The 23918-nt window shown below is 47.0% G+C and overlaps 1 protein-coding gene across 7 annotated transcripts in view; it reads right to left on the bottom strand.

Annotated features, from left to right (window-relative positions):
* LOC120947624 (transcription factor mef2A) overlaps positions 1–23918 on the bottom strand; it is an 82377-nt gene that overhangs the window by 39680 nt on the left and 18779 nt on the right. For all 7 annotated transcript variants that reach the window (XM_040363108.2, XM_040363106.2, XM_040363112.2 and 4 more), the window contains exons 3-4: positions 3913–4581; positions 400–1370 (exon numbers count right to left, since the gene is read on the bottom strand). In XM_040363108.2, coding sequence (XP_040219042.2) covers positions 400–1370; positions 3913–3984 — 1043 coding nt within the window. In that variant the 5' untranslated portion in view covers positions 3985–4581. The remainder of the gene's footprint in view (positions 1–399; positions 1371–3912; positions 4582–23918) is intronic.

The raw sequence follows: 23918 nt of genomic DNA, 5'->3' as shown, positions 1-23918 counted from the left end.
ACTTCTGATAGTCCCTTTTTGGTACAAGAAATTATCGATGAGGAATGAAAGATCAGAAAACAGTACGGGTCGCCCCTTAGCCACGGACCGGACAAACACACTAACAAGAGGGAGCGAGAGAGAGAGGGAGATCGGCCACACGTACATAAAGTAACATAAAATAGATAAAAAAGTCGAGCGCACTGGACGGTCCCGAAATGCCCGAAAGGGAAAATTAATAGTCGAAGGTGGACCAAGACCATTGCTGCAGCATGCTCCGCGCACACACACACACACACAAACCGGTCCCCAGAAGGCATAAAATTGAAAACGTTGTGAGTGAAGGAAACCAAGAAAACGCCTCTCCACCCACCGCCCTGAACCCATGTGCCCTGAACATTGGGATGGATATCTACTCACCCGGACGAATTGAGACTTTTTCTCGTTTCTTTGCCTCGCTCGAGCGGTCCACCGCCCACCACCGCGCTGCTGCTGCTGCTCGAGATGTTCAATTCCGATTGCTTTACGGCCACCGGCGACTCCAACGGGCCGGGCCCGCCCGCCGATCTGTTGTTGGAAGGATCATTTCCGGTTCGAATTAACGCACCGACGCCGCCGTTCGATTGTTGCTGATGTTGGTGCGCTCGATACTGGTGGTCGGCGGATGAAGTAGACGATGAGGATAGCTGGTGCTGATGGTGATGTTGTTGGTGCTGCTGCTGCTGCTGTTGCTGATGGATGAGTTGTTGGTGGTGAAGCTGGTTGTTGGCGCTATTTTTTAGATTGTTTTGATGAAGTTTGCTCTTCGCGTGCTGCTGCTGCTGCTGATGTGCTTGATGCAGCAGCAACGACTGCTGCTCGTCACCATTGCTCGGATGGTGTTGTGAGTAGTGCTGCCCGCCGCCAATCGTGCCACCGTTGTTGTTATTGTTGATATGGTTATGCGTGCTGTGTACGCCATTCGGGATGATAGGATTGGCATGGCCGTTGCCGTTGGGGCTTGTGGGAGACGTTAGGCCGCCGTGCTTGCCATTCGTTATCCCACCGTTCACACCGATATGATTGTTGTTGAGTTGGTTTAGCTTTTGCTGCTGGCGGAGCAGCTGCTGCTGGGACTGTGCAGTCTGCGTCGATGGTGCCGTTTGATGCTGCTGCTGTTGTTGCTGTTGTTGCTGCGGTTGCTGCTGGGCATCCTTTTTCTGCTGCTGCTGCTGCTGTTGATCTGATCGTTGCAAGATAAATTGCACGTCACTCGAGTATTCGCCCCATTTCATCAGGATCTTGAGCGGGTTCTCGTGCGGTGCCAGCAGACGCTCGTTATTGCGCCACCGTTCGATGAGCGTAAAGCGTCCCGTTTTGCCGGTGGCGTGTGCCAACGCAAACACAACATCCTGGGAAGCAAAAAGTGGGAAACGATTAGTGTTATCGGTTGCTTCTTGCTACACGCTGGGATCAAGAAACGTGGCTCTGACACATTGAAACGAGCTTCAACACATGTATCGCTTAGTGAGAGCGTGTTCAATAATAGGAACCAATAACATGAAAAAAAACATAAAAATTTAAACTCCTTATCAAGTTTTAAAGTTTTATTCCCTATTTTGCTCTAAAGATATTCCAAACAAGATTCTTGGTAGCGGAATCTCATTGCTTATGACCTAGTGTTCCAAAAATAGCAAAAATCCCTATTTGACATTTTCAAAATAATATAGAATAAGTAAACCCGAAGCTGTCTTTCCACATTGCCCAAGTACCTTTAATACACATCATAAAACATATGCCTCACCTAAGTAAAAACAAACGCAGAACGTAAGTGTTGGTTATACGTTTCACACACCCTTTTTGTGCTAGCGAGAAGCGGGTAGGAAAACATTATAATAACGCAGAAAGAAAATAGATGGCTAGATATCATCCAAATGCTAAATGATGGTACGCACCGGAATTATGACTCGTGATGTGTGACACGTGATTCGTTCCATTATGACATTTTTCCCTCCGAGCTGGTTCGCACAATCACTCCGGCCGCTTCCACATTCCGCATTGCCTAAACACTCTCGCCCAAAGCGAGGACGCGATATTATGGACGCGATTCTTTCCCAACAACGCCAGTAAAAGCCTTGCGTCGCTTTCATCGCGAGCAAGAGTGCAGGGGGACGGAGTTCGGATTCGCTCCATCTCCATCGTGCCGAAGCGCGCGTTCCTTTAGGGATGAGCAGAGAATGCTGGGCGGGCACAGAGCACAGAACATGTTACCATGCTGCGCGCCAAACCCATTTTCATTTCCTACGGCACTGCTGTGCTGTGTGTGTATGTGCGGAGAGGAGGAAGATCACGATTATTATTATTCCTTTCCTTGTTTTTCTTCGTCCCGTGCGGTTTGTCTCTGCACCGGGACGCATCATTTACGAAGCGAAAGCTCATCAAGGCTGCAAGGCATCGTGCGCGTGGGAAGTATGGAAAAAATCAAGACTCGGGACGTTCCATACGCTTCATCTGACAGCCGGCTTTTACTCCGATTCTGTTTAGAGCTGTGCGATTGGGAAAATTCACCATCACGTGCCCTTACTCCCATCGCTGTTAGCAGACAGACACACACACACAAACACGCAGATGATGCAGTACGGTTTTATCCGTGCTGGCACCGTTCGCTTGTAAGCCATCCAGCTCCATGCCACGTTTGCTTTTTGTAGCAGCAGCAAAAAAAAAAAAACACCAACACATTCTCCCCGGTGGGCAAGGATTATGTCGCTTGGATTTATTTTTAATGCCTGAGAAAAACAAATCACGGATAAACATTGACTCTGTACTGAGCGGTGTGCGGAAGAACGCAAAGGTACAGAATTTTATCATTCCATGTATAATTTTGTGTTCAGAGTTCACTGGAACAGGAAAGTCACGTAGCAAAGCTATGTGTGGTGTGGTGTGGTGCATGGCCTGTTTCAAATCCTGAACCCTCAGAACCCTGTGCACTGCATTCAATCAAATTAGTTTAAATACGTGTTCGAAGTTTCATACTTTTAATTACCGGCAAGCGAAACTTCGTTCTATCGGATAGGAAATGTAGACACGCGGTATTTCCATTTCACAACCGAAAGCCTTTTTCCAATCCAATTAATCGACCCGTTTTAATCTATTTATTTTGGCTGGTACGTACACCGCTGATCGAACAACACCCGACACCGAGAGCTCAATGGCTCGGTGTAAAAACAAGATAAAAATTGTACCGCGCACGTTATTCGCATAACACTCGCGCGCAGCGCAGTTTTGTAAACAAACTGTGCGAAAATAAAACCATTATTGTTTTGCAAACACTTGCCTAAAGCTGTGTTTATCCTTCCCCACCCCCCCCCCCCCGCAGCTTGCTAGTGTTGTTCCGATACCGTGTTAAATCGATAGACAGTGACTCATATGATCAAAATTGCTCTGAATTGGCCAATTGGAACATTTATTGGATACTTGATCAATGGCATTCCATTTTATTTCCAATAATCCTTAGTTTTTGTTACACTTCCCAAATGATACATCCAATTTGCGTTCATTGAAAGGGAAATGGGCCTATCCGAAGATGCAACAGTTTACAGTCTACCAATGGTACATCAGTACTAGAATGCTTTCAAACTAAAAAGATCACTACTTGCAGGTACATCAAACAAAATAGTGGTACTTCAAAAAAGGAAGTTTTTCATACCCACACATCGCAAACCGGAAATACCTCAAATGCTATCAGGACGTATAATTTATGCAAAAAGAGCACATGCCCAGTGCGAAGGAGCATCGATTGCAAACGATCCGGGTCACGAGGCTCCCTAATGGTACTCCCCCCACCAGCAACTCCACACATCCATGACGTATCTAGCATATTTCGAACAGCTCTCTAGTTGGGAGTTATGCTACCGCATCTTACAAATACAGCATCCGAAGCCGACAGACACTTACCTGACACGTGGTGACTTCCGTGACGCCGCACACGATACGTTGGATTCCTTCGACCCATACCTTCAGCTCCATCGCACCACCGACCGCCGGGTGCCCGCTGGTATCGGGGGCACCTCCACCGTTTGCTGCCTTCCGAGGCAGGAAGGCGTCCCTTTCGACGGCCACCAGCTACACACGCCGCCCGCGTTAACGATGATGGCTTTTCGAGACGTCCTGGGCCCGAGTCAGTCCCGGACTTCCGCTCCCCGATATCGGTTCAATGGGGTACCGCGTCGTCGTGTTTTCTTTTCCGTTTGCGCTCCTTCACCGCTGGCCGTACCACCGACCACCGCGATACACCTGCAAACAGGCGATGCGCCGGTTCGACATGAGCCGGGTGAACGGAAGTGTCACGTCGTTCGTCTCGTTTGCGTTCACTTCCGGGGACGCCGGAACACGCCGCGTTCGCTTACACTACACACACACACACACACATACGCTACCCTATCGGCTGCGTGCCCTACACACAACACACAAAACACACTACGTTACACCGGCGAGGGTTCTCATGTCCGGACGGGCGTGGATCATGGATCGCTCGCACAGTGCGACTTGGGTGCGACGGACGGCGCAATGAGTACCTTTTTCCGCTGGCTCAACATTAAGCTATGATCTGCCGGATTGACACCTCTGGAAAGAGAGAAAGAGAACGGAAAGAACCGGTAAGATGTGAGAAGCATACAAAAATCATAATATTTTCCCCGGGCTGGTTTTCCTTTCCTAGCGTACGCTGGGCGAAACAAAATTAAGGAGCCTTGTGCCTTGAGACGATGAGGTGAACAGTGCAAACGCCGACCGGGGCAAGTAGCAAAGTGGTAATCAATTTCGTTACGCCGCACTTTTTCGCGGCAGAAAGCTGGCTGGTTTCGGAAGATGTGCCTGCCGTGTCTGGCATCCGCGAGAGACCGTAAGCAACAGCGCACACCGCGTCGTCCCATAATCAGAAAATAATCGAATCGAAAACGCAACCGAAAGAGAGTGGGAAGCAGCAGGAAGGAACGTCCAAACGGTCCGGGGCAAAAATCGTGATCCTCCGAGGGATTAGCTACGCGCGTTCGCGTTTTCATTTTCATTTTTTATTACGTTCATGTTGGGCGTCGTTCTCCGCACGTTGATACGGAAAGAGTCCAGACAGAGGCCTACGCTGGGTTTTTGTGGTTGTTATTTATCAGCATCCGCTGCGCTGTAGACGAGATCCTTCGGTTCAAGGAAAGCTCTTCAGGGCCACCGTTGGGATCGTCCGTTTCGCACAGTGTGCAGTGATTTCGAAAATTGAAAAGAACGAAAAGGAGCAGTCCAAAGTGATTAGGGGTTTTTAGCAGTGAAACGTCCACCTTCGCAAAATTGCAACGCGCACACACACACACACACACACACACACAGACAAACAAAGGTATGGTTCGCATCCATCTGCCTTCACAAGAGCATATCACTTCACGGCGTATTAAAGCGCATACAGTGAAGGATGATGTGGTTTACACTCCTTTTTTTGCGTGCCAAAAAACATATATTTTTAAATTGCCCACCCGGCGCGTGTTGGGTATTCAAAAATTCATCTTTTTCGGAAGTATGTTTTGCCATCCGCTTTCACCGGCTGCACTGCTGCTGTGGTGCTGCTGCATCTCGCCCGAGTCGAAGACGCTAAAGCTAGGTCGGTATTATTTATACCGTTGCATTCCGGCCGTACCGGAGAGTGCTTTTAAGCATCGCGCCCTGTCCCTTTCGGTTCCAAGAAGCTTCCACAGGCGGACAAGGGTGTGGTTTTGCATAATCATCGTTTGCATCCACGGTTTGCGTTCCGCACACCCTCCTGGCTGCATTTTAAATGCAGCCGCGAGAGAGAAATGGGAGAACCACGGCGCGTCCAAATGTGATAGTGGCGCGCTCTGTGCCCCGAATGCCACATTGCATTCTACCGTGCACAATGCGTCTAAATGTGACGTTGCTGTGGCACAAGGAGGACAGAGCGGAGGAGTGAGTACGGCCAGCATAATAAAGCAGGAAAGGCAAAACGTACATTTCCCCACCGGCAAAGGAAGGAGGAACACGGGTTGGGGAGCGTTTTTTCATCCTTTCCTCCGCTTCATCTTTTTGTTTCTTCGCAGCGTCAAAGAACATCCTACAGTAAGACGAACGAAGCTTCTCCAGAGTGTGTCCCGGTTCGCAGTCTGTGTGTGTATGTGTGTCGTGCACGGTCACACGCGGGAACAGAGTCGCATGGATGCCGGAGCCATCACGTTTCAAATGAACTCGAATACGATACCGTACACGATTGCGCACGGTGGAGAGCGCGAGGCTAGGCGCGGTACGGGATAAGGAATCTCATGCGAGGGGCAGGTTTATTTGCGATAATTACATACACCGAACGCGCGCGAGCACTTCTAGCGGGAAAAAGCCCTCCACACGAGCGGTTCTTTTGGATTTGCGGAACGACTACGGTCGGACTAGTGGGACGAGAAAACGCTGCTAGAAAACAGTCGGGCCACTGCCTACGACGAGACCAAACCGCTCTCGTGTATGCATTGGCACAGTTACAATCGTAACCGGTGCGGTAGAAAAGCCATGTTTCGTAGCATCGAAGCATAGGGGGCCAGTAGCAACCGTTGTGGTAGTTGATTATGTTGCTATGCGTACCGTTGTTTTGCTCGAGTGTCGGAATGTCTTTGGGCACAGGCGCGGTGGTGCAGCACACATGCATTTTGCTTGCATGATTTGCAGCGTAAAGGACATACAAATATATGAGTGTGGCCGAGGACACTCTCGGGCTCGGGCCGTGCTGTGCATTGTGTCGAACCAACGAGCGGTACAGCTTACGTAATGGAGTTTGCTGACTAGCTCTGCCGGCGGGGGTAAAGCATGTCAGTTAAGAGCAGCTGTTACAAAATTTACTATGCCGAGCAATTGGTCGCATGAGTGTGGGGTAAAATTTAAATTATCTCACAAACACTCTTTCTCCCCGAGGAACGTTGGGAAATTCAAACAATATTTCAGGATATTGTAATAGATTTTAGATTTAAAATTACTGACGTTCCGAATACTTTTTCGCAATGCGTACATATTAACCTGTGACATTACAATTAATCATCATTCCGTTTGCATTTTCCTACCGCATGCTACAAACGAGTTCATCAAAACAGTGTTGTATTTCTTTTAGCTCATAAACACACAAAGCCATACGGATTGATAAGTGACGTGCGCTTCTAACCTAATTAACTTTCTAACCTCGTTTTGCGTTAAGCACGTTACATCGCTTAACCCGGGCGCAACAAACATGTCAACCCACGAACGGGCGGCTGTTGTTGTGCTCGCTGTGAGCTTAATTCTTCGTCGCGACCGAGTTCACAAACAGCACGCGCGTGCATGGGAGGATAAGGAGAACAAAATTAGCTTCGGCAGATGTGACAAATGGGAAGCCGGCGAAAGTGATGAAATTAATTTTGCCAGCAATTAATTTTGTCTTAACTGGAAAGCAAGACTGTGTGTGGCGCTCGGCAGTGAGCGTTTTCTTGCGTGAAAGATGAAGCACAAGAGGAGCTCATGATTTATCGAAACGCAGCGACACACAAAAATCTCTACTCGTGTGAAACGGCACACGCACGGGAGAAAAAGGTGAATTATGGAGAGTGAGATAAGACCGCACCGGGTTGGTGGGTTGGGTTTTTGTGCCCAAAATTAACTGGCACACGTGTACCATGGGACAGGAGGCTATGGGTGAGTGCGGCAAACATAAGCTATAAATATGTTCTCTCCAAACAAAGACATGTAACATCATTCTCACGTGATTCTATGGAAAGGACCCATCAGGAAGTGTGCTGAACGGAGCCGGGCGGGGATGCAGTGTTGAGGTGATAGAATCAAAATGTTTCTGTATCAACATCCGCCCAACCGTATGTTTGCATATCGATGGTTCGAAGTAAATCAAACGATCTCTTCCGTTGCGTTACATTCCTATCTTCTGTGAAATATATCATGCACAGCTCTTCAGCTCGACACTAGCAGTATGACAATCATCTGCTGTAAATTCCATTGTCTCCCGCAGCTATGTACTTCCAATCAAAGTGTACTTCCAGCCAGCTGCAGTAGAACGGAAGAGCCTCTGCGTTGCGGTACATAATGGATACAACATCGTCAGCAAACATGCTGACATTTATTAACGCACATCATTACATCCGCTTAAGTACATGTAACGCAATCCGAAGGTGGCTAGCGTGAAGCACTCTCCCCATTTCCTCGTGTGCTAGTGCCAGAAACATAAATTTGCCACAGACATGCGATGCGAAATGATTGACACACATTTGGTACACACGGCCACCCCGAAAGACATCACATCCATCACACTTGATCGAGACATAATTTCTACACGGCTACCGAAAACGTTTGGAGCTTTATCTCTTACCAAAAACAAAACAAAAACACAGCCTTCACCTGAGGCGACGAAAAGCAACCGATAACGACAGCAAACAGTGGGGGGATTGAGTGAGGAAGATTTTTTTTTATTCTTGGTTGTTTTGGCTGAAAATCAATTCCACACGTGCGTGGATAAGGCCGCTCTTGGGATCTTGATTGATTTCGTTCGATTTCCAGCAGTTATGAAACAACGGAAATATTTCAAACCGCTTTCGTACCTACCCAAGACGGTGGAAGGGATCGATCGATCAATCGATGAGGCAGCACAAAACCGAATGGATCAATGTCTACCGTTGTCTACCGACCGGTCGTGCTGAGGAATGAAATATTGCCCTCTATTTGCTAGGGCATTAGTATCCTTCACATTCACAAACACACACACAGACAGCTCCACAGAACAGAGTGCTTAGGGGAGCTTTTAACAACTCATTGCTTCCTCTCTCTCTCTTTATTGGAAGCTATCAAATCTCGAATCAACCCAACAGAGAACCTAAAATTTGCGTGAAACTTGAACGGAAGGCTCACCGCAGGACTCACAACAGGAGGGGAGACGATACCTCCCCACCCGCCGAGGGTGTGGATGATAAGATGCTTAAGATAAAGGAATCTTGCATCAACCGAAGGGGGACCGAACCGGAGCAGGGAAAGCTGATCGGGAAAGCCTTCGGTTGTGCGTCGATCCTAGTGGGAAGAGATAAAACATGTGCATGATTAATTTATGTGATTGAGCCAAACACAACACATGGCCCCCTGAGGGATGAGGATTGTGAAAGGACGTCGAAAGCACAGGAGGGAAAGGAGCTCAGCGTGTATCGATTATTCGTAAGAAGCAAATGAATTTGTGGTTACACGCATATCCGATGTTCTTTTCCGGCAAACTGACTTCAGCAGATACATGGAAACCACACAAGAGGGCGGAGAGGATACCGATGCAACATCTTTACGTACGCTGTTATGCCCGAAGGCTTCCAATCATTTAATTGCCAACGCACAGTTCTCAATGTGCCAAACGTTTTTCGGAAAAGGGAACCTTGGATAATTTCAACGATACACACTCACAACGTTATGAGCTATTTTCTTTGTTGCCTGTCGAGCGAAAGAATGATCACAGACCCGTTGGGGGTTATTTGAAAAGAAGCTTTTCCTTCATTACAGGCGACTTTATTATACTGATACCAATTCAAATTCAGTCCCATTTGCTAGGAACATGCGAGCTTCGAGCCCGCTCAGAATATGTTCATTTTGTAATGGGCTATTGTGACTAGAAATGGGAATATGAGGGTACACCATATTCTTTGCACATTCTTTGCCTTTCGCCAAGGGAGAACATAATGTGATGATATCGAGAAATTCAACCCAACTCCACTGTAAAGGCAGCATGCGGCGGGGAAAGAAATAATCTCTTGCCCAGAATTGCTGCAAAGCTCGTCATTTTAGATTCGAAATGAAGCAAAACCTGCGACTATCACAGCACGGAACACTTCACATCGGTTTGTGGCACTCACCACAACCTGACATCCGAAAAAGGGATACACTTCAGCACAAGTGTACGATATCATCCCCACACAGAGACGTTGACAGAAGCTGCAGATGACTCTCCCACTCCTCTGCTCGGGTGCTTTACAGCAGCTACCCAAAACAGTGTCCCACCGTTTCGCACATACACCAGCCACATTTCACCACATTACACATTTTCCCATACTCGACGACAATGCGCCCTGGTACGTCTGGGCAGCAGCTCAAACATTCCGGAGCATCGAGAGGGTAGGATGGATCGGATGGATGATACTTTTCAACTCCAATCCCAACGCCATTCCTAAAAACTAACCATAGATATTCTGCTCAAGCCTTTACTACCCGCGCACCCTTGTCACTGGAAAGCGGCTGAGCGCATTTCCTCCATTCCCGGCGCGGTCTGCAGTGGAAATTGCACCGTGGATCGGCCACTCCACGCGGTGACAACGGGCGCACCGCATAAAACTTGTCAGTTGGATGCTTTCCAGATGGATTTCGGAAGCCCATTTTCTTCGTACGCTTCGGCTCGTTCCGGAGCTGGGTTTGACATGGAATTTCGATTTTGATACTATTTTCCGACCAGTGCGCTCCTCCATCTCCACTCTCTACCACCCTGCTCCCTTCTTTCTACTAAAAATTTCACATTTTGACGCTTCGGACACTTGTGCCTCCCCGCACACGAGTGTGAGGTTGGGTTTCATTTTATAGTGTGCTTTTCTATCATTTCTGTTTTATTTTTATGTTTTGCGTTACGATGCGGATTTATGTCATACATCTGATGAAACTAAGTTTTTGTTTTTTTATTATATCACTCTCTGCCTTTGCTTTCAATGAAGTTCACGGCTGGTTGCTGTTTTGGGAGAGATGATGATGCTGGGTTTCGGCGAATAATCCTTTTAAGCAATCCGGCATTTTTATTGCGACATTTCTCAAATTCTCTCGCATGCCTGAGTTCAAATAGTTGGAAGGTTTGTGTTTGTGGATATGTGTGGGTTCTACAAGTTTTCTACGACACAAAAAAAACGAAAAATAGTTTGCTCTTGCACTCAGAGGAGTAAATGCCAGAGGAGTAAAGTGAAGTCTGTCACAGACCCTTTATCAAACACCTGCAGTCTAATAGATAAATATTTCACGGCAACATTCCATGTACGATCGTTTTCATTCGCGATTTCCGTTCGTATGATGCCCGCAGTAAATTTTTCCAAGTGCAAGTTTAATAGTTAACAAAAGCATACATCACCTACGACTTTGCAGTGAATACAACTCTTTCCTCAAGGCCTCTCCGCGCGATGGATTCTTTCCTACAGAGGTGTCGACATCACTGCTTGCCAACATTTTTACGCTGAATGTGTAACAACAGATTTCGTGGAAAAAGATTCAATTTGATCATTCTGGTATACTTTTGCTCTTCAGGTTGCCCTGCAAGCCCTCCCTGACATGATCTGCCCTGACCCGACCTAAGCTTGTTTTGCTGCAAAAATCTATTTTCACGCCCTGTTGCTTTTGGCGAGCAAAAGTTTTCCTCTTCCCGAGCTGATCACATGCGGCAGCAACACAGCCGAAACAGACGTGTGCAATGACGAAGTCTTTCTGATCGATGACGATTGATTTGCAAATGAGAAAGTATCGTCTAGCAGCAAGCAAGGATGGCAGTGCCAGAAACTAGCGTTCTACTTCGAGATGCCGTTTCACTCTCCGTGGCACCAGCGCGTCTGCAGCACAACGTGCACAAGTGCGAAGGATGGTGGAAGTTTTTTTATTGAGTTTCCGTGATTTCCATGAATAGGAGTTTCCGGAGCCACCGTCGTTCGTTCGATCGTTCCCTACTTGGAGCAGGGACAGGGTGTAACGAAAAGGAAAGTTGATGAGATAACAATAACCAGTTAGGAATACTTTCTTCCGCTCGCTTTATTCCTCAATCACGTTTGATACACAACTACTTTTCTAACCGACTGTTGAATATTAAGCGAAGAAAACAGTTTATAAAGCATTTGCAATTATGCGTTGTTTCATTGGCCACGAATATTGTTTTTTTATCTTATAACTTATATCATATCTTCCTACTCTTCGAATCGTTCCTACAATAACAGCCACTTATTTGTGATGCAAACAAATTGCAGAGGGCTACTGTCATCGCATAAATGGCAAACGATGACGAATGTCGATGCTACCGTTTTGGATGGGTAAACAACAGTCGTCCCCGCTCGTTGTTCGCAATGAAAACATTTCATCTTCGCTCAAGCTTAAGGTTTGAAGAATAGCGCCACAACACACACCATTAATTGTGTGAACTGTTCCGTTTCCGCACGAACCAGCGAACGGTTGAAATTCAAGTAGTCCCGAAAAATAAGCAAACACACCAGCAGTTACAGATTATTACACACCATAAAAAGCACCCTGTCAGCCATTTCGCCGGCGTGCTCCCACGGGATGATGATTTTATTCCGTAGTGCTTCACCCACCAGCGGCAACCAACGGGGCTCGTGCAGCAACAGGTTGCAGCCACAGGACGTGGGGAATAGAGCGCGCAGTGCAAGCAGTCACTCTCAAAGATAAATATACTGCCGACCGAGGGCAAACGCTGGGATTGAAAATATATTCCACCCCCAACCACGTTGCCACGTTGACATATGGTTTGCGTGTTGCGCTTCCCGTGATAGCTCGTATCATGGAATGGAGTGAAAAAACCCGCGAATGGATTGCGCCGAGCGAGAGATGATATCTTACAACTTCACACGGGCGTCTAAAGCCTTCTCGCCCATCAAGCATTAAGGATAATCGTAGAGTACATACGACAGGCAAAAGGAAATAGATAAGAAGGGTTTCCCTTACCTTTGCTACATTTGCTCACCCAACTGAGCTTGTAAAAAGTTCGCACAAATTTTGCAGGAAGGAAAACTCAAAAGTAGTTAGAAGACGTGCCGTGGCAAAGAGGTAATGCCGTTTTCTTGGTGCCCCGGAGCAGGAATCTAGACCAATTTTTCAAATCCTCCGCGATGCACGATACTCTGGGTCGCTTTGCCGGCCCGCCGTCACGGAGACGACACGAGGGCGCATTCATAAATTTCTCATGAACCAGCCGGGTTGACAAATCACGGGCGTTAGCGTAGAGTCATTCTAATCCGGTTCATAAATATGCTCCACGGTCGTTGCCAGACAGTACCTGTGTACCTTACACGCCAGCAAGCGAACCAAACGGCAACGAAGGGCAAGGGCACAGGGCTTTATCTTTGCCTCCGTCTACAACAACACAGCACACCGTGGACCGTGTGTTCATGGGTGTTTGAGGAATATGGAACGTTTAGGCTCATAAACAGGGGTTGCACGTACAGACTCCTCCTGTCGGTCGCGAGCCTTCGCGGAAAACACGTGTACAAATTATTTGATTTGTTTTGGCTTAAGAGCACAGCAAATTTACCTTTATTATGATTGTGGGTCTTGATTTGCTCTAGTTTTTTTTCATTTGCGGAACGAATCTGATTACGAGGAACGAGGCAGTATACACGATGTAAAAAAATGAGTATCCTTTAAAAAGGCAAACAAACGACGTCTGCTGAAATATAAGTAATCTGGAAACCCCTGCCCTGAAAAAGCAACATACACATAGCACCAGAAAAATGTTGCTCATGATCAAACGCCTTTACAAAAGCATCCCGCTACACACAACAAAAGCCATTCCCATTCTTTGGCCAGTTTTGGTAACCTATGGAAAGACGGCTACCATTTGCTTTCCGTGCATGTATACAAGTACGCACACAATGCCCACGTTGAGCACAGTGGCTCATGTCATCGTCATGTCATGTCATCGCCTGTACGCGAATCAGCCAGCCCCGAGCTTCCGTTTCATATTTTTCAACCATTCATCGAAGGAAATATTTCATTCCGGAGGTGAAAAACGACTCTCCGCAGAGTTCAGGTGACCGAAGTGACCGTACTACCGTGCTGCTGCTGGTCCATTTCCTGTTTTGTAGGTACCAAAAAAGGGCGCTATTCTAATGCAACTCCTTCCCCATGCTCTATGGCGGTTGTTTTGGTGATTTTTTTGCATCTTTGTTCAAACATTTCCGTCATCCTTTTGTTCGAGCGCTATAAAGCTTTCATAGTGCGAACTTGGGCTGGACAGGTTTCAGCCCAGTCCAATATTCAGCCGGCGGAAGTCTAACAGCAAAACAAAAACCGAAACATACGGGACAAAATAAATGAGACGCTTCTTCTCGTCTGCTGTCCCCATACACGGGACGAGGGGATCGATGTTCGTGGCCTTTTGCTATAATTCACGCTTTTTGGCCCGGAACACCAAAGCTTCACCATTTGGTTTGGTTTTTTTTTCTTCGCTGAAAAACCAATGTTGCTTCCGTTGTGCTGCGAAACCAAGTAGCCGGGGACCTAAAAAAACCCCTCCCCAAATCGTAAAGCCAAACAATTGTCTAGAAACCCGATGGCAGACATACCTTGGGTCAAGGCTGGCAGAAAAACCACTTTGAAGTAATCAGTATTCTAAATTGGAAAACCGGGAGAGAAAAATGTGACTACGGTGACCCTCCCGCTGCACGGAGCAATGCTGTTGGGGCCATTTACACACCGAAGGGTCCACATCTTTTTCCGCCTCCCACCTCCGTATTCACCACCGGGTTGTGAATCGACACACACACACACGGTGGCAGTAAGTTAGTGGCTTAGCATAAATCTTGCTTTAACGATTTATGGAGATAGCCTGGCCGCACACCATATTGAGTCGTTAAAACCTAACGCCTTCATTCGGTGCCAAAGCTTAGTCAGCTGGCAAAGTTTACAGTGCGGCACAACACGACGAAAGAGAGAGCAAATGTTCTGGAATGTCCTTCGGGTCATAACCCGTTCGCTTCCGGTCGTCCCGGTAATGGATTGCGGACTCATCACTCTCCGCCACCGGAGCCGAAAAAGAAGAAGTATTCCCCGAAAGGGGTGGGAAAATTCTCCAGTGTCGCTTTCATCAGCGCAAAGGATACACGGTTGAACAATTGGAACAAGATTCCATTACCATTTCGGTACCATGCTCCTGACCATCCACTCAGGCCGCACAGCCGGAAAGGAAATAATGGAACAGTGTGCCCCGGAACGTTCGTAATCTACTCACCGAAATATTAGTGGCTTAATCCGTTTTACGTTTATCCATCCGCCGCTCGCTCTGATAAAGCACTCACAGTGGCCGCAATCACCTAGGCACAAACACTACGCTAGCCGAGGGAGAGCGAAAGCAGCTTCGGCTTCCTGGCGATTTGGTAGTGGAGTCCATCTCAATCTCAACCGGATGCTACTACACTTCAGGAAACTTTTTCAACAAGTTCGACCGGGCGTGCGGCAAAAGAAACGTCACGCTGGGGAGTCACGACCCTTCGAGCTTAAGCACACGATTTACTAGGTGGAACGGGATAAGCCGGCACACCACACCAAGGTAGTGTACACTGGGTCGGTCAGTGAGTAGCAGTAAGGCAAATTTTTCACAGCTCGTCGTGAATAAACAGAAATCCTTCCCCTCGCGCAGCAAAAGGACCAAATCCAGCAGAACACGGAAAGCAAGCGAAAGGGATGGACGGATAATTTATTCTTTTCAAAGGCTGAACAGCCATCCCCGCTCTCCAGTACCGGTGGGTATGGAAATTGTTTTCGTGAAAAGTTTGCGCCCGCGTTAGCCTTAACTAATCAGTATTGCTGTGCCGGAAACATTTGTTCCGTGTTTATCTTGCGCTAAACTTCTTCCGATGAACAATTGCTTTTGCGAGTAAATAAAAACCTTTCTTTGTTAAAACACTTTTGTTTGGTGCAAGCTTGTGGGAAGATTTCAAACAAAGCATCGTTCCTAGTGCACAGTGTGACTTCAATTTCGGAGCATTTTTATTCGCTTGCCTAGGAAAACGATTAAATTTCCATCCCAATCTCTCACCTTTACAATTTACACTTAACTTGCAATTGCTACAAACGGTAACGGCTGTGTTTTTTTTTTTTTTGGCTACCAAGCGCACAGACCATAAGCACAAACCATTTTCCTTTTAAATTCATGACTCATGTGCAGGGGCACACCAAACCAAAGCAGCATGGCCCCCGCCGGACGGTAATGGCCGCACACTCCCGCTGCTGTCGAAAAATGCCGGGCCAGTGCGCCGGGGTAACGTTTGTTTCAATAGCAAAAAATCTCAACTCCAAAAAAGTGCCGATTCCTTATTCATGATATCATTCTCCCAAGCATTTCTGGCCGGCTGGGTGGTGGCTGGTGGTAGGACACATCGCACACACGAGCGGCACAGAAAACAGGGAAGGGATTGTACAACTCCAACATGTGCAGTATGCATATTTCATTCGATATCCAAACAGCAAACCAGCAAACTCTGGTCATATGCTGAGGGAGCCTGGAGTGGCTCTGTTGCGAGAGCAAAATAGAAAATAAAAGGGAAACACAAACCACACACGGACCACGATGGGTGTGCTTTTACACAGCAAGAAGAAGGAAAGGTTGGTGAAGAAAATCAGCCAATATGTGCAACACACACACAGCCAAACATGGCAAGAAAATGGAGAAACCTAGCTGGAAATTAATATGGTACGTACTACTACGGCAAGCCGGCCTCCGGCCTGTCTGGAGAGGAACGATGGGTGATAATTGATTCTGTACACATAAGCACGTACTGCTCAGCCCTGTCTGCATACACGTGCATTTCTACACGTGGAATCTCTTGGATGAAAGTGAAAAAATGGATGAAAAACTTTTGCCTTACGGAAAAAAGCATACGGAAAATGAATGAAGGAAAAGAGGGATCTATGTTGACCACACTTCGATGGGCTCTTCCTTCTCATAAATTAGCCTGCACATCATAGCACAAACACTTTACATGCCCTGTGGTGTAGGGGAGCGGAGCGAAGCACTTCCTTCGGCTGCTCTAAATCATGCTTTTGCTAGCTTAAAATGCTTACATCATCACCCCCAAGAGGAGCACGCTAACCAGCCCTAGTTGACACCCTAGTTGATGAAATAGGACCCAATCTAGGAAAGTATTTTGAGCTCCTGAAAACCCCCAAGTATAGAAGTCCCCAACCACGGTTCGAGGGCGAAGAAAATACCATAAGGGGGGACATGTGTTTTATCACCCATCCAACATCCAGCAGCACGACACAAATGAACCGGCGGCTGCTGCATACAAACCCACCAACAGGTCTACGACCCAAACACACACACACACACACACACGCGCGCATATAGACAGGAGATCAACAGAGAGGGATGATTTGGCTTCCCCCGGATCAACATCAACACACACTTCGTTCCTAGTTACTTTTATCGACTGCTCCCAGACACCATGGCCCCAAAAACCCGAAAACCACTAGGATTGAGTGTATTGGAGCATTACGAATGGCAGGCCCACAAGGGGACACCATACCATTCAAAAGCACACACACACACACACACACTGCCTTCATCATCCCTAGAAAGTGATAGCTAAATACACACCGTATCATTTCTGGGCAGAGTCTAACCACATAAACATGCTTCTCCACTTCCCTGCTTTGCCGCGCGTGCGGTTATCATCAGAAGCTCCGTGACATCATGCCTTCAATGTATGTCATCCGTGCTTATTTTTTGTTTTGTTTGCTGTGAGCCTCTTCCAAAGCCCTCCACGTCCCGTGCGTATGTTTGACGAAAGTTGATTGAATATTGACGCCTTCCATCGCTCGAACTGGGCGCTGCTGGCTGGCCACCGCCATGTTGTGCTCATATGGTGTATTAATTCACTTAGCGCCTTTCGTTGATGGAAGCTGCTGTGTTTATCTCTGGCTGCTTTATCATTAACGTGCAGAGTCTAACGGCAAACTATTGAACGTTTGCAGAGTGTGTTGAACGCGTTATACAAATAACTACGTCTGATGAAGTGCCAAATAGAGATATAAGTGTCTTCCAAAGTGTGATTGAGGAAGATAGTTATTTTATTCGATTTTTTTTCTTCTAATGACACTTCTTCATTCTTCGTTCTTCAATACGTTCACGACCAAATATCCCTAGATTTTGAAACATTATTTCCATGCAAGGCTTCATTTTAGTTAATTTGCACTTCTTGTCATTTTCATTATTTTAATCGAACTTCTCTTGCATTATCTTGTAGTGGCTTTCCAGCATAACGTTGTCTTTACCAGTCTTTGGCGACTGAAGTTGATTAAGTTTAAGATGCTTCAGAAATCATTTACCGCCGAGCTCGTTCCATCCCGACCACGACAAACTTTGGTGATGTACGCGCGCAGCACAGCACAGAGAGCAACTGCATCAGAACTCCACTTCACTGCTCCTTGCGCGTGCACACACACACACATACACACGCACATTCCGCTTCCGGATCCGGTTTCCCCGGTAGCAAAAGCGCTGACATTACACACCGTATTAGCTATGACCCCGTTTGACTTGCGACATACCAACAACTCGGCGAAGATCCCTACTCTAGAACGACGGATGTAATCATCATCTCTATGCTGAACGCATACAAACGCGCTGGCACACACACGCACACCCGTACAAACAACGACACTGGTGCAGCAATTGCACCAACGGAAGGCACACTGTTTTCCGCCAGTTGACAGACGGAAAACTTTTACCTTGCCTGTCCGCCCATTTCCAACGTTGTCCGCACCAACAGCGATAATCCAGCCATGCGCGAGTGAGAGAAGCTTTTGCCGACTGTACCGTGATGGATGGTAAAAATAATGAAACAACTCAACGACCGAAAGAAAACGAGCACACAACACACACTCGTCGGAGTAGCAAGCAAGCATTCCCGGTAGAACGTGCACCTTTTCCAGTCAGCATGAGGATAAGCAGGGGGGGAGGAGGAGGAGAAGAGGCGGCAATGTAAGGGGTGTATAGTTTAATGGCAACAATGTGATGCGCATACCGGGGCGCTTTCCACGTGGATGCACAAGGATCAGAGATCACGATCTGCCTTTTCGTGTGCGCCCATGCCATGTGAGAGCGTCCCTTCCTGTGCCATTGTCGGTACGCGGCAGCGGTTGTGGGTGGAATCGGGGAGGGGAGGCTTTATGCTGATAAATTGCGAGCACCATAATGGCCGTGTCTCGGTCGTGGTGGTGCGGCAGAAGCGCATTGTGTACGATTCAAATCTCAACCGGCAGCGACAGAATGATGACAATAACACCAGGGATTTGTGCTGACGTTGGGGTTCGGGAGGGATTCCCAGTGTACGGAAGCCACCCTAAAACAAGGGCGGAAAACGAAATGAAGAGAGCAGTAGGAAGTTGGAGGAAGAGCTGGGAAATTTGCAAAGAAATAGTGCCAAAGCAAAAGGTGTGAAGCTCACATCGGATCGGGCTGTTAGAAAGGGTTCCTTCGTTAGGCACTTGCGGACGGGCGAAGAAAGAATCACCCGCAGGCATCACTATCGCCCGCGACCAACACACGACACGGTGACACGGTGCCGGGGAAAGTCAATCTGCCTCTGGGTGTGCACGGGGCTTTGTGCGTACGCCGGAAAGCATATGGGTGTGGTGTTGGTAGTGGTGGTGGTCATACATTGTGTGGTGAAAGGGTAACAAAAAGGGTCGTCTAGATGGGGTCTTTATTTTCCGACTGCTATTACTACGCTTGCTACCGGCGTTAATATGTAGAAATGGGTCACCTACTGCTACTCCCCACATGCCACTTCGTTCCAGGCAGTCTCGAGAAACGGTGTTTCCGATTCCAGCATCTGTACGAATTTCTGTCTCGTGCTACCAGCTCGCAGCTCACTCCCCCGTTGCGTTCCGGCCTGGCAGCAGGTGGAAAACTTTTCCAAAACCCCTATTTCCATCTCGTCGACGGAACAAATTGCTTCGCCGTCTAAAAGGCACAAACCCGCACACTCGAATGAGCTTCCCAGAAGACGGAGGAAAGAGAAAGCTTTCCGAGCGAGTGACGAAAAGTTACGCCGGATAAGGCGCAACACATGGACGCAAAGTTTGGAAGATGTAGGAGAACATTGAGCAGAGAAAGAAAAAAAAACATCACACACATATACTTTCTTCTCCAACAAACAGCTAAGGTGAAACTTGCTGTGCGTATGGGCGTCCTTAAGCGAGACGGAGTCAATTTCAGTTTCTTATTTCCACCGGGGAAGGAGGAAACTGTTAGTAGACTGTTCTAGACGACCAAGGGAATTCCACTCCTGCTGGGATGAAGCGCGTGAAGACATTCTCATAGTACCACGCTCGTCGTGCAAGCTCTCAGGTTTTTCTCTGTTTTTCCAAGAAGGAAAACTACACCCTCGCACTAATCAACGGAAACAAGGCGCAACACAGTTGAAAAAAGGGCTCGCACTGTGGGGTGAGAAATGATAAAAACAAAACAGATGCTTTATTGTGCTGTACAGCGGGAGGGAGACAACAACAACGTAAACCTCAGGGATGTCTGTGAGTGTTCAGTTCAGGGGATCTTCAGAAGAGCGTTGCACTGCTTTAACGCTGACCAATTGGGGAAGGATTGTGCAAGTTTTTGTCCCTTGAGCACTCGTCCAAGAACCAAGTGAAGTTTCTTATTCTCCGTGGCAATACGTCGTCAGCGTTTGTGTAATCTAATTTTGCCAGAACCTGAACCAGAGCGAAATGGGCGGTAACTAATTAAGTGTGATATGTTTCCCAGTCATGAAAGATTGACGTGTGGATGTTCAAATCTGTGTCTGCCAAATCTAGCCGGATGCTTAGCTTTGAATACACTCCACTTGCGCGATGAGTGTACACACAACCGGGGCCAACAACATCGTGCAGAAACGCTCTGATTCTAATCGTCTCTGTAGACGAAGGGAAATTAGTGCCTGTGTTCTACCACTTGAGAAACGGTCAAAGCACGGTAAGACACTACACGTTCCCAACAAGAAGTTTGTCGTTCCAGCGCTACCTACGACAACTCTTGGACACACCGCCGACCGCTTTCGAACCAATCCAGGTGGCCCAATTTGCTGACGACATGCACGGGGAGTGAGTGCGCGCGCGCGATTACTTCAGCTAACCGTCTCATCATTATCGTCATCATCTTCAGCACTTCAACTCACTCAGTTGATTGCCACCGTGGACTCCTACCGGGCCGGTGCCTAGCCCTTTCCACTCACCCATTTCCCGGTACGGTTCTGCTGCCGTGAAGTTGGATAGTGACTCAAATTAAACCGACACAGCACAACAACACTGCTTGCGCGGTGGAAAACTGTCACACACCCGGGTTGTGGGAAACTCTTGTCGAGCGTGCTCTCGCCATTAGCGTGCCGGGGACGAGAGCCCGACCACTGTCATATGACCGACACACGGTTAGATGTCATTAAAACGAGCAAACGTGCAAAGGATAACGACAGAGATGATTGCTTACCGGTCACTGGAAGCTTCACCATTCCTCCCGCCCACATTCGGGAGAGTATGACAATTGCTAATGTCTTTTGTGTCGGCGGGAGACAAAAAGGAAAACTTTGTTCCTTACCATTGACGATGAAAAGTGGCGCTGAGGAGAGATGTCGGAAAGGACGCTACCACTCGAGCCCTCTCGCTTCGGGGCACTTGGGCAGGCAAGAAAAGTGAGGCAGCGAACATAATGATCGCTTAATGGGAGCGTGTACCTGTAGCAGATATGCTTTGTAGATGAGAATTTGGGAAGATCCTAAGGGAAGGGAAATGATAACAATTTTGAATAGAAGACAAAGAAAAATGACATTGCAACTCCTTTTTCTCTGACTTTGCACAATTTTATCAAATCCCATCTTACCTGCTACACATTCAAAGCCACACATAATACGCCCAGTGCTTTCTTTCCTATGGTTAAATTTGGCAAAACCAGTTTGCTCTCGACATTTCATTATTCATTAGTTCAAATACATAATTCAACGGCTCAATTTATTACCAAACCATCTACTATGCCTAATCAACTTCAACCGATCAAGCGCTACCACATTCCTAAATTCATCCCCACACACAGCGCGCTACATTATTCAGCCACACACATAAATTGCAGAACACACCGCATACAGCTTCGTAGAATTAGCCAAATAATTTACCGGTAACAGCATGTTAACATGAACATTCAAACGAATTTCTGTGTTTCATTTCCCCCGACCGGTAGCGATGAAGTGGTTGACTGTAACATGACGGTCGGCCGGATTGGCTTATAACTAACCGTTTTCACCGACAATCCCACGGTTTCAAACACACACACACACACATATATATACCGTACACGGTGGAAAACTTCAAACAACACGGCAACCGAATATCATCGTCCGAAATGTGCCGTTGGCAGGCAAGCGACAGCTTTGCAAGGGTCGGAAGCAACCAATCCAACCCGACGGACGACGCACTGGTCAGACACGGTGTGGTTTCAACATTTGATCCCTTTTTCCGCGACCAAAAAATGAAAACTCTTGACTCTTCCCGCGTCAGGTGAATGTGGTGGAGACAAAAAGCGATCCGCTCGTTTTCACTCCCACTCGCACTGTTCGCAGCTCGGCTTCTTCCTAAAGCTTATGTTAATTTTGCGTGCTCAGCTGTAGTAAAGGACAGCGCACCCGAGCGAAGGCGACTGGCAGTCAAAATTTAGGAGCTTCGTATTAAGGGCAAGTCACCTTGAAAAGGAAACCACCAAATAGCTGCCCTTTAAACGAATTACTTAGGGGGGACCCAAACTATTACGGTTTATCATCTTCGAGCGACGATCCGTTTCCGTGCGCCAGGGCTGGGAGAGCTTTGCTGCCATGGATAAGTACCCAAAAATAAATACAATAACATAAGGGTTCGTCGTTTCGTGCACCCGTTGTTGCGCCTTTGTGGCATTTTTTGTTGTTGCTGTTCGATAGCTTCTGTTATGATTAACCTTTGACTTCGAAATTACGCGAAAGGTGGAAGGATTATAATTAAAGATCAAAAAGGATTGGGTCGGTTCGGTTTGGCTGGTAATAGGGCGTAACTCTCAAACAGGCAATCGAGCGTCCTTGGGTTTCACGAAACGAACCATGAAAGAAAGTAATTAATTAATTATCAAATATGCTTCATTTGCTGCAAGGTTATGATCGAAGGACCAGAAACAGCTGAAAATAACGTGGATTTGGCATGCATTAATCATTTCAAAAACAGTAAAAATAATTACTAGATTTACCTATTTGTGAAGAAAGACAGAATACACAGAACTCTATTATTTATCATTTGAATTTCTTTAAATAATTCGTATTTTCAAAAGATACAATTTAATCAAAAAGTATATCTTTTTCCGCGAAGGAAACAGTTCTATTTGTCTGTTCCGACATCCCAAGAAAATGACAAAATGTGTGCAAGGCTCATTCCAAACACTCTTGTGACGCAAACGAACTCTTTCCATTTTTTGCCCACCGATTTCATTTGCTTCATCTGCCGCTCACAGCAATTGAATATTCATCTTTGCTACGTGAATTTATCAACCATACGCCAACATGTTACAGCTCTTTTTTTTTTGCTTGCCCACCCGGTTCCCCACAACGGCAGTTTCCGACAAGCCATCTTCGTAATCGTAATTCGAATGGAAATAAATCCATCCCCAACCCAAGCGCGCTCGCAGCCGCTTGATTAGAGTTTCTGCTGCTGCTGCTGCTGCAGGCAAGAAAATGAGCATCCGACTTCCTTTTTTTTCATTTACCAATTTCAAACGTCCTTGCCGCCTGCTGTGCATAAAGCGAGCAATGGCTCTGTGAAAAATATGTAATGAAATGGAATAAGTTCTTGTATCAAAAAAGATCCTTTTTGACGTTTTTCTTTTTCGGTTTCGCATTTTCGCGCAAGCCGATACAGAAAATAAATGGCAAGGTTCTAGATCATGCAGGAGCACATAACATGCGCGCAACTCCGTAACGATGCTAATCGATGATGATGTGACGTCTAACGTTATGATGTAGCTAAGCGATAAGCGAAAAAACACAGTTTTGTGTCGTAAGACAGGGACGAAAATGAATATGTTCACTGACCTACACACACACACACAAACGTCTCAAACAGTATCGATTTGCCCTGCTCTCAGTGGTTGATTGCGA

This window comes from Anopheles coluzzii, chromosome 2 (genome assembly GCF_943734685.1).
Source record: "Anopheles coluzzii chromosome 2, AcolN3, whole genome shotgun sequence".
NCBI classification, from domain to species: Eukaryota; Metazoa; Arthropoda; class Insecta; order Diptera; family Culicidae; genus Anopheles; species Anopheles coluzzii.
This window is presented reverse-complemented; position numbering and strand designations above follow the sequence as displayed.